The sequence below is a fragment of the Anneissia japonica genome, unplaced genomic scaffold (assembly GCF_011630105.1).
Source record: "Anneissia japonica isolate Jap-2015-1 unplaced genomic scaffold, ASM1163010v1 scaffold1881_len754168_cov175, whole genome shotgun sequence".
Taxonomy (NCBI): Eukaryota; Metazoa; Echinodermata; class Crinoidea; order Comatulida; family Comatulidae; genus Anneissia; species Anneissia japonica.
In genome coordinates, this window is record NW_022757845.1 from 301984 (window position 1) to 314140 (window position 12157).

General features: G+C 36.6%; 1 protein-coding gene across 1 annotated transcript; it reads right to left on the bottom strand.

The window, feature by feature from the left end:
* Positions 1–3038: 3038 nt before the first annotated feature.
* Positions 3039–11629, bottom strand: LOC117124911 (contactin-associated protein 1-like). The gene is made up of 6 exons (XM_033271249.1): positions 11495–11629; positions 7411–7666; positions 6907–7194; positions 6215–6375; positions 5508–5652; positions 3039–4306 (listed from the first exon to the last, which is right to left on the bottom strand). The coding sequence occupies exons 2-6, from the start codon at positions 7664–7666 to the stop codon at positions 4116–4118; spliced, it is 1041 nt and encodes a 346-aa protein (XP_033127140.1). The 5' UTR covers positions 11495–11629; the 3' UTR covers positions 3039–4115.
* Positions 11630–12157: the final 528 nt, after the last annotated feature.

Here is a 12157-nt window from a genome sequence, read left to right on the forward strand (position 1 = left end):
TAGATTTGAAATAATTCATGTCTCTTATACACATCTAGATGTGTATTAGTAAGCATACCTACACAATGTCAAAGCCTTAGTGGACGTTAGATAAGAGACAAATATGTGATACTACGTCTATAAACTAATTGGTCATTATAGATCCATAAGATACTCATTCGATTAATGGTTATTATTTATCTTCAATAATTAGATGGTATTCACGGATTATTACCGTACCAATCAATGAAATGCTTTTGTGTGGAAGCCTGAATTGATTACCGTATGTCCAGATCTATAACGTAGCTAAATATGTGCATAATAATAATACGTTGAAAGAAGAGAGACTGTTGGCCCGTTACCGTTAATTTGTCTTTGTATAGTCTGCAACCTCTGGTAACTGTGCTGCTCCCTTTCGGTTAAGACCTGCCTTGATGTCACTCTGCTTTCATCTACCGATTCATCAATCTTTGTTTTTAGTTTGTTTTCCATTTCTGTAAGCATTCTGTTCTGGATATTTAAAACACTGCTGAGTTTATCTTGCAAAAAAGCTATATCGCCGGCTACAATTGTAACCATTAATCCATAACAGATCCATATTGTCCAAGGCATTCTGCTGCAGATAATCGGGTAAATAGCATTGACAATGATTCTAGGCCAGTACAGTCTGCACTGCACGACTTGCCGCGCAGACGACAGGATTTGATGAAACCCAAACGGATCGAGTAAAGTATTTTGCCGATTTCCGGGGCTGTCTCCTTAAATCCTATTGTCTGTTTATACGCAGTTGAATTCCCTGCTACGAATTACAAGCCTACCTAATGTGAAAATTAATGTAATGCTGTCTTTACTCTATTATCACATACCACAGCATGTTAACATCATATCATTCGAATTTTTAGTCTTAGTTATTAGAATATAGACATGAGTCATCAAAGACAATATATCTTTGGCGCCGGGAAGTAATTTTCTTGTGTTGTCTTTCAATTTAAATCTAAAAACTACTTTATTATTAACTCAAAAACACAATTCGATATAGGCCTGTTGGAATTTTAATAGCATAAATAAGCCTGTGTTGTTAAATTTCATTAGTCTGGACGGTTTAACGGATGAGCACAGTGCTCTTCGAACTATACATTATCAGGCCTAAGAAATCCACTGTATTTTATAATAAACTTTCTAGATTACTGTACTTACGTAAGCTCATGAGACAGGATATTTTGAATTTTGAGTTTGGTGCGTCAATTTCTAGCCCACTGGATGATTTCCAAGCGGAAGCTGAAGTGTGTTTTACGACCATGAATCCCTCGCACACAGATGGATTTTTAATTTGTCTTTCTTTGTAAGTAATTACCTTCGGAAGTCATTTCAAGTGATTCCTTTAAATATGGAGTATTACTTGCGTCAACGTTCCTGAGAAAGTATATTATACTGGGTTCCAGGTTCAGACGATGACGAAATTACCCAATCGGACCTACACAAAATACATCGAGCCAAGTAAAATATACGGTACAGGATGATAACATCAAATTGCCGACGTTTGAATGTCTTTACGAGGGTGTTTGGAACTGCGTGGATAACGGTCTCGTGCTCTTGTTTGTGATTTAAAAATTATAAAAGTACTGTAAAACCTCGAATTGAGGCCCTGGCTTCTTATGTTTTGCCAACCTTGGATGGGCCTCATTTCAAGACCACTTTTGCAAAGTAAAGATGGGGAGGGCGCTTCATTTTAAAAGGATGCTGTAAATTTTGGGAATTAGCATTATAAACTACAAATAGGACCACTGTATACATCAATCTGATCATAGAGTGTATTAACCGTCATTAGATCACCTAAACTACTGTAGAAACCAAGCATGTTCTTAATTAATTTTTTTCTTTTAAATTCATGTACATTGTATGTACTCTACCGATACTCTCTCGTTCGAGGCTAATTTTGCAAACTGAAGAGGTGGGCTTCAATTCAAGATGGGCTTCTTCTCGAGATTAAGCCCATTGGGCTTTCGAGGTTTTTACGGTACAAGTACCTTTTATATAATATGATGATGCTTATTTTAGCTGATGGATAGTGGTTTTGCTTACTTTTACCATGGACCAGTTCCACCGAGAGGAGGATGGGGAAAATCCCCGGGGTCCAAGCTTACTAGGGAGCCCATAGAAATTTCAGGTAGCATTTTTTATAATTTTTCCCCAAAAAATAACAATTACTATCATGGGCCCTCAATGGTGTGGGTCGCCTAATAATGGGCCCCTCCAGATTAACGCCCCATCCCCCCCCCCACCGAAAAAAGTAAGCAGTCTAGTACAGTATTTCTAATACTTTCAATTCTCGCAAATTTTCCAAAACGGGTGGAACTATCGAAATACATGCTTGGAAGGTATAAGTTAAAGCCCCATTCCCGGCAAAATTTCACTAAAAACGATTTTTTTTATAGAAAAAATGCATATGCATTACTCTATTTACCATAAACAATGGAAAAATATTGGAATTTTATGTATACTACAGTCAATAAACTACGCCCTCTCTAATGAAATTGGTTTTTGTACTTCGCATCTCGCACACTGCGATCGATCGAGTAGGCCTGAGATATGTTTGTTTAATTGTCAAAATCTCGGTCATAATCATTTTTTTAATAGATTTGAAATAATTCCTAGCAAGGAAACAATACTAGCAAGGGAAAATATCATGTCGGCCGTTTTTATGTGTGATAATAGAACCTAAATCGAGGTAAGGCTAGGCCCTACTATATTTCTTCGCAGGCCTATCGCAAAATCAAACATGAAAAATCCATCCGCATTTATTTTTTTGTGTGGAACACAAAAAAAAATCAAATCAAATTTCAGTCTTATTTTACATTTTTTTTCATGTTTAGGAATATCTAAATTCAGTTAAATTAGCAATTTCGTTACATTTATAAATCTTTATAACATAGGCCTATATAAAAATCAGATTTTTCTTAACAACTGAAATCTTGCCGGGAATGGGGCTTTAACATTTACGTCGTCTGCTGATAATTCATATTGAGCAATAGACATAAATAAAGCACAATGGATACTGGTAGCCAATTTTTGGTATTTTATTGAACATTAAAACAAATATAGAAGAGCTAAAATTTGGCTCATCTTCAAACGTATAGCACATGTTATTTAATGAATGATACAAAGACATGGACTGGCATTATGCGTAAAATGAGAAAGTAAAGCTTTACATATTAGGAAGATTTCGCAAGCCCGGATTATTCGAGTTCGGATTATCTTCATTTCGTCATTTGTGCCTAATATTCTTGACAATACAAATACGAGCTGAACATGATCGTTGATTCCTGTAAAAGGGGTGGATATGTTACGTTGTGATCATGACAGATATGCTAAATGTAAGAGACGGATTGACTAAACAGTTGATGACGTAACCGTATTTTTTGTCGTTTTCGTAAGCTTGCGAAGCCTCCCTATTAAGATTATTATTGCCTAATACATTAATAATAGACAAAAAATGTGCGTTGCACATCCTCATTGTTTTAACAGAGCAGCCGACTTAATTCGTATAACATGCGATCACATATAAAGATACATGATTATAATAGTTGGTAACCGGGCCTAATCGATTTTTCCAGATGATCAAAACAATTAAAACGTACTCTCTAACTTTCAAAACAATGAACAATTAGTGAAAACGTACTTACGGTAATCACTATTTTAAAAATAAATTCATTCTTATTTTAGAGTGAATTTTTAATCGAGTGACCTCTGCTGGCACTACCGGTATTCTAGAGTTAAATTTAATCTTTTGAATTTAAGAAGTTACGGTACGGTGTCCAATATCTCGACAAATTAAGAAATGACCCAAATGGTATGATGTTTTCAGAAATATTTTAGCACACACGATTACAATTTTGAAATTCTTCATTACATGATATGATTATAGAAAGGATAATTATAAAAAGACGGAAAATGAATATCGACAATTGTTCAAATTGATTCCAATCTTTTTACAGAGTGTGATTAAAATTTAGTTCTATATTTACACTCAAAATCTATTATGCACTTGGACTGGGAACTACTTTAATTAGCGGAAGAATTACAGTTGATCATGACATCATCTACAATGCATGTTTAAACCCCTCCGAACCACTCATTTACACTTTACCCTTACACTCTAGGCTTCCAAGAGTAAGATGTCCTATCTCCTTCTTGCCCGCGACGTCGCCCAGATGAACGGCTTTTATCGGTAGGGTGTCGATGTCCGTGAGGTAACCACTATCGTTCAATTCCCGTTTTGAATCATTAGCGTCACAGTTACATTTTATATCATTTTTAACACAAGTATCTGAGAAAAGAAAAAATACATGGCACGTTATTATTCCGTTAGTTGTTATTATAGTGTGTCACCTTAACCCTGACTTTTCGTAACTCTGTCACGGAAATTTCGTAACTTGCAATATCTTGGCTACGAAATGTCAACTGCAATTTACAAAAAGTTCAGATTACGAAAAGTCTGAGTTTTTAAACATCTCCCCTTCCCCTCTCCATCAACACAGGGATCGCTGCCAAGGCCCGCAAACAAATTTGTAAATGAAAAATTAAGACAATTAATATAAGGACCAGTAATATTTTGATTTTACACAAGGGTTTGTATACAGTACATAACAGGGGCGGATCCAGAAATGTCCAAAAGGGGGGCCGGAAGCGGGGGCCGAAAGTTGGACCGATTGAGACAACACTGTCGTAGGGGGTCTGGGGCATGCCCCCGCGAAATTTTTGTGTTCTAGACGCCCGAACATAACATTTGAGGCATTCTGGGCTATCATTTTTTTCTTTTTCTCTCTTTTTTCCCCTTTTTTTTTCTTTTTTTTACCTCCCAAAAGGGAGCCCCCTAAATCCGCCCCTGCATAATAGTAAGATTTCGCAACATCACGAAAACAATAACGAATACGTCATTATTGTCATTATTATCATTATCGTCATTCATTCCTACAACATTCTTGACAATATGCTGTACGAGCTGAATATGATCATTGGTTCATGCAAAGGCATACGTTGAGATAGATATGCTACTGTACAGAAGGGTTGTCTAATTAAGTAACCGTATTCGTTATCGTTTTTGTAAGCTTTCGAAAACTCCCTAATTATACAACTCCGGACGGAACGGATCTTCAACAGTCGACTGCACGCAGTATACTGGTACGCCTCGAAAGCTCTAGAAGAAAGATAACGGCTGGTCAACGCCAGCGTCCCTATTCTTAAACACTAATTTGATTTTATGATCGGTTCGGTAGGCCGTCCGATCGGAAAATTTCTTATTCGGTGTAAAATGCAGCTTTGCGGTGGTGATATGGACAGGCCTATGTCCATTACGTGGATGGAATTGTGCATTGCGTGAATAGAATTGTTCATTACGTGGATGGTTCTGTCTTTATAGGATGAATTTGTCTTAAAATACGGAAATTGATTTGACTGACACGTGGTTGGATTTGTCCTTACGACAACTTTTTCTATTTTGACGTTAATGGCCGCCCATATGTGCCTACCTGTAACTCCACAAGCGCATGATAAGGAATTGGTTGGGGCGCCACCCCAGTTGATCATTTGGGCATCATCTCTAGAAACCAACCATCCGTGATGCAGCTTTTTCTTCTTATGGTACGCCAAGAGTACAGCGCTTGTGCACGAGTACTGCAATAATAATACACTGTATGTTAACCTTTGTCCACATAATCAAATTTTATGTAATAAAATAACTGTGATATGCACATATTATTTGGGTGTAATATGACATCTTCATGCCCATATATATGAGCACACCATACAAATTGATCACACAAAATTTTGTGAACAGAGCTTTACTAGAATACGAAAACAGCGATAAATTACAAGTCCTACATGTATTAGTTTGGGGTTTAGATAAATATGGATATAAAAATGTGCTTTTCCAACTTTCGGCACGATGACGTCATATTTCCACGACCTATATGTGAGCATCAGTAATGGCACATACAATAGTTCAAATTGTCAAAAAGAATATATAAAGTGCAGCCTAAGATTACATTCACCATCGCTGTCCAAACGATGTGTAGACCGGGGAGTGTGGGATTGGTGTGTAGGTGCGGAACTCATTCAAAATAGCTCATGACGTAGTTATTTTGGGTTTACGGCGGTTTCTGCACCACACTACCTCTCCTATGGCACTGGGTGTTCGATCGGATACCATATACCGTATGCAATAGTTTATACTTACACTAATCCACTGTCTACACTCTGACGACGCAGACACAACTGCCAAAATCTGCTCTGTCGTTGCCAAGTATTCTGGAGTAAAGACGTACGCACCGGGGTCGTCCGGACCCTTCACGGTGATGGGCATACTTGACGCTTGCTCAACACCAATAGAAGTATATGCTGTTGAGACAATAAATAGTGTAGTATCGACACTTTTCTATAAATTAGATCGAATAATTAATATGCTGCCATGTTGTTTTTATAATGACCCAAAATTCTCCATCCAATTTTTGGATTCTAAATAGCCAATTTAGTCCGGCTCACGTAATAACTGAAGCATGTAGTTAAAGCATACAATTGTATCTTAATACATATTTCAATACAGTTACGTGTGCTAATTGAAGATCACATTATTCCTATGCCTGTAAATGTTAACATTTTTTGCAGTAGAAATATTTGAAATGTTTACACTCGCTGACCAATAGAATGTCAAGGTGTGCCTATGACGTCGCTCAGAAGCGAATGACTTTAAACCATCTCAAAGGTCAAATATACATTCTAATCTACTACACAATGATTAATTTCGAAATCAGAATGCGTATAACACACATTCATTATATCCACATGATAGGCAATGTATTTGCTAAATATCGACAAGAACAATTGCCGTTGAAGTTACAATTCGCATGAAGAAAACAAAAGAAAATTTACCTCCACTATCTGTCATGTTACAATATACTTCAAACTCTGCCAGAGGTCCGCCAACTCCATCGGGGTCGATCATGTAGTTGCCGCTGACGTCGAATCCGGAGTCGCGAACGTCCTTGCAATTGTGGTAAACCAATGGACCCGCAGCCACCGTTGTTGCTTTAGTCGTCGTCGTTGCTTTTGTGGTAGTTGGTGCTTCGGTTGGAGGTTTAGTTGGCGGCGGTTGTGTTGGTGCTTTGGTAGCTGGTTTTGCAGGTACAGCTGGTTGAGCTGCGATTCTGGATTCGAGATCTGATGCAAGCAAGAAGACAGACACTACACTGTATGAGTTACCGTAGGTTTATGCCTAAAATACCACCATACATGAGAGTTGATAAGGAACAATATATCTGTTACACGTTGGTGCTGGCACCGTACCTCAGCCAAATGTTTTAATTCAAAAATCTGGAATAATCCCTCCCCCCAAAATAAAAGAAAAGGAAAATAAAATTAGAATCAGACACATACCGTCAATTTGTGCCTGTAGCTCGGCTACCTTCGCTTCTGTATCTGCCATCAACCTCGCTTCTAGCTCGCTTAATTCAGTGTCGAAATTTCTCTGCAGGTTTTCGATCTCTCTGTTCAGTTCACCGAAGATCTCACGTAAAAGCTGCGCTTGGGTGTCTATGAGTTCTTCGACGGTATTACTCACGTCGGCGCTTGATGGCCGAACGATCAAGAGGCAGATCAAGCCGAGGACGAAGAGGAACTTTACACCTCCCATCTATTAAAATAAAGTATGTTTATATTTATTGATTAAATAAAGAACTCTAGGATCGAGGCGAAAGCTGTAGGCCTACTGAGTATATCTGTGCATGAGGGAGCAACAGAACGCACGATGCTGAGACAACAAGGAGGACACTGGATGCCGTGTCATTTTTTGGCTTAAAATAGAGTAACGTTAAACAAACAAATAAAAAAATAAATAAAACTATAGCAGATATAAAACATTCTCTTTGACTTTGAGTCATACATTGTTCATTCAAAGTAAAACTTATTTAATTTCTTTTCAATTCGTACTAAAATATAAAACAAGATCATAAAAAATTCATGAGAAAAGGAAAAATGCATATACCCAGGAAGAAAATCATCTTTGTAACGTTTGAGTGGAATTTAATAGAACAGGAAAAGTGAACAGGGTACAAGAGTGCTAAGGCATACACTGTGTTTCATCGGTGAATCAAATATGTACACTAATTTAAAAAAGTGAAATTTCATTCTATTCAGAGTGAATTTCACTAATTTTCAACCTTTTTAAAAATCAAATTTAAAAGTGAATTTTCACCGGCGAACGCGAAAGAGTGAAATTGAGAAAAGCTTTATAAGTGTTTTACATTCACCGAGTATAAAATGCATTTAGATAAGAAATTTATGATTTTCTTCAACCTGTCACCGAAGGATAAACAATCAACAATGAAAGTTCATTTGGAAATTCCATATAAACAAGTTCAGGACACGTTCTTTTGGTGTAGATAAATGTCACCGAATTGTTTTAAATGTATGACAGAGCTCATAAACAACTTTTTCCAGATAAGTTGTGATTTCACGGGACAGGTCCTTGACATAGAGAGCCAACGACCAGTCGGCAACCGACGTCTGCACTTAGTTGATACTTTCCGTTATAGTTCCCTATGGAACTCCGTTCACGTAACAATTCGCTGATTACAATTTAGCCTTGATTATGGTGAAAGTACGTTAACTGATAAGTATAATGTATCGATGATGAAAATGCATCGATGAAAAATGTATTTGATAGATGCATTTCTAATAGACGCATATTCACTGATTTCGTCGGTACATTTTCAACCGTTGTATTTTTCTTCATCGATGTATTCTTCATCATTGATGTATTTGGCTAGTTTTCATCATTGAATCACATCTAGGTTGAATTCTTATCATCGTATTGTTGTGTAAATGGCGCTCCACAGTCCTTCCCATTTGACTTATTTTATAACACCTCCCTGTGAGAATAGGCCTACTGAAATGAGACACCATTAACCTGAGATAGGCCTATATAAGTATATTTATAACTTTGTTTTTAACCTCGTGCCTGAGTGGACTGTATTTATTTATTTATTCCAACTGTATGTTTTTATGAACGTCTGTACTTTAAGGTCGAACTTCAAGCAATGTATTAGGAGGAAAAACTAAGTGTAAAAACACAAACAAATACAAACGAATAGTTGCCGGTACATAGGCCTATACCTACACTGATTATTAATTCTTGACATTTAAACTTATCATTTTTATCATCATAATCATCGTCGTCATTACCATCATCATCATTATTTTTATTATTATCAACATTATTAGACCTATAGTATTGCAGTGTTGTTAATTTAGTGCTCATCATACAATATTCAGGTTTCACGAAAGGCGCGTTCGAAAAGAGATTGAACAAGGCAAATTTAAGGTATTTAGAAAAGTGAATTATTTATTGAGTTTCTACAATTTGTTTGGCTTTCATGAGGCTTTTTCTGTCTCTTCCTTTTGTCATCTTCCTTCATTTTCCGTATTAAAGTCATTTTATTTAACTGATTAGCGATTTCATGTGCATGCGAAATATGATACATTTTTCTCATTACTATAGCAAACGACAGTGACGTAGGGATGCGCAGGCCGCACGCCCCAAAAAAATCCCCCACTCCTTGCTGAAAATATCCGAAGCCTAAAAATCACGCCCAGGTAGTCCTTATTTTGCGAACTAGCCCCTCACTTATTCATCGAGGCTCCGATCCCACACCACCTTCACCCCTTCCTCTCCCATTTCAAGTCTCTTAGATAAGCCACATCAAAAAATATATTTAAAAAAAAAAGAAAAAAAAAGTGGGGATCAAAAAGGAAAATTCACTTTTTTGTTACTTTCTCTTGGTCTTATACCTCCATGGTCTTATACAATCTTAATTGAATAGCCCTATGTCATCCAATCCAAGGTTAATGGTAACGGGATGCAAGGTGTTACTCCGTGTGGTCCCCCCAATGTTTATGAAAGGTCATTGTAGTAAAAATGTAGAGTTTCGACGCATGATTTACGAGTCAGACCAAACTTGTTTGCCGCTCAACAAGTGTTCCAGCGTGCGAAATGCGTGAGTTTTGACCCCCTGATGGTTTCAATAACTATCAGTGATTGGCGTTAATTGGAATAAATGACACAGTATTGATTGACAGAAATGGGCATGACTGAAATACAATGGCTCTCATGTTTACGATTTTGTTTACTATCACCATGCAGGTATAAATAGATCGGAGTTCATTGGAATAAATCACCCAGCGTTGATTGAAATAGAATTTAGTACTGAATGGCACTCATGTTTACGCAAAAACTGTACTAGGCCTATTTTATGCATCACAAACAAGAAACCAGGAAAGGAATCTATTGACTGTCTTGTATATAAAGCCCTAAGGGTTCAAGATTCGAGGCCCGTTTCCTCAAGGACATCCGGATTCCGAACCAAAAATCTTATCCGAAATGCGATTTTACTTTTTTTTTTCTTTTTTTTTTTTTCTTTTAAAACACATGAACATTAAATTTAATGCAAATCAACATGGTTTTGATTCTCTCAGTGTACACAGCAATAACTTAGCCAATCGTATAATGTTAAATTTAAATCAAAAGAAAAGGATAATCATCGACGATATTATTCGCTAGAGCCCACCCTGTAAAACAACTGGTTCATCGGTTGTTTTTGTTTCCCGAACATAATTACACATTTTACTTATTTTATAAATTTAAGACCCCATGCAAATTTGTCATCAGAATCTCCCCTACATCATGCTGACAACAATGACAACCTTCCTAGGCCAACCACATAGTGACATTATGAAAATGTGTGACAATGTCAGTCTACACACGAGCTTCAATGTCTCGTGACATTTATTTCATTGTTCACCTGCATCATTTTTATGTTCATGCGGCCAACAAGCTGATGACAAATGAGAAACTTGGTTACTCGTTAACTGACCAGTTCGTAAGCACAAATGATGTGGTAAGTGGTAATTCGAAAATTTAGAGACTACAACATCATTGTTTCCGTTTAGGATTTATAGTAACTTCCTTCCATGAGGCTTACATACTTAAATTTATGATATGTGTTGTTCTGTGTCAGCTAAAACATGAAATAAATATAGGCCTAATAATATTTTTAATAATAATAATAATAATAATTGTCACCCGATAAATTAATAAACATCACCATTTTGCACTTTTTGTTTCGCCGTTGAGTATATTAATTTTCGTTTTAGGTTAAAGAAACGGGGCAGGCATAGAATATTTCAATTGTATTGATCGCTCTGAGAGGTCTGTTTCCAAGACAGGTTATATGCCCAAATTAACTAGAAATATAATCAAGGAGGAAGACATTTCTGATAGACGCACACATCCTGCATTGGACCAAATAAAGTACTGTACAGCACGGGATTTATTTTACTCCTCTTGCTTCAATATAGACTATCATTCTGACAATTCGTCTGAGCTTATCTCATCATTTTAATATAGAAAACATCATACACAATTCATATTGGAAAATGTGATAAACAAAAATAAAGGTATTACCTTGATGATGACTGAAACGGCTTCACTTCAAGGTGTTGCTACGTGTCTGTTGGTTCTTACACAGGACATCAGCATCTACCATTCAGGGCAAAGTTTCGACCCAGTGCACACGGTACGCTTCTGACGTCATTACAGTGCTAGACTGACCAATCAGTGGAGGTGGCATCCTTGAGACTCCAGGGGCCGTTGACACACGACTCGGTGCACCGGGTACACTGAGCGAAATTGGCACATTTGTAGCTATTTTTGTCAGGGTCAGTGCTTCTATTTCGAACTATAGGTCATAGACTTATAATTAATGACCATTCATAATTTTTAAACCTTCAAATAGGCCAAGGCCTAATAATATTAGTAAGTAATATAATATTAAACAGCAGTAAGGAAAATACTAATGATAATACTGAAAATAATAATAAATATAAATATATAAATAATAATAATAATAATAATAATAATAATAATAATAATAATAATAATGGATGATGATGATGACAGATGATGATGATAATAATAATAATAATAAAGTAAGTTCTAAACATATGTTTACGTATTCATTAAATTAAATATGCCGTATTGTGATTGGATAATGTCACATCGTATAGTCTCATTATTTTACATACGTAGCACGCTCAATTCCCGCGACTAAACTTTGCCGTGTAGTGA

Excerpts from the sequence above, each read along its gene's own strand:
- LOC117124911 (XM_033271249.1), bottom strand. The coding sequence starts at position 7,666 with ATGGGAGGTGTAAAGTTCCTCTTCGTCCTCGGCTTGATCTGCCTCTTG. Across the intron at positions 6,376-6,906 it reads TAACATGACAGATAGTGGAG|CATATACTTCTATTGGTGTT; the intron begins GTAAATTTTCTT and ends TTGTCTCAACAG. Across the intron at positions 5,653-6,214 it reads AGTGTAGACAGTGGATTAGT|TACTCGTGCACAAGCGCTGT; the intron begins GTAAGTATAAAC and ends TTATTATTGCAG.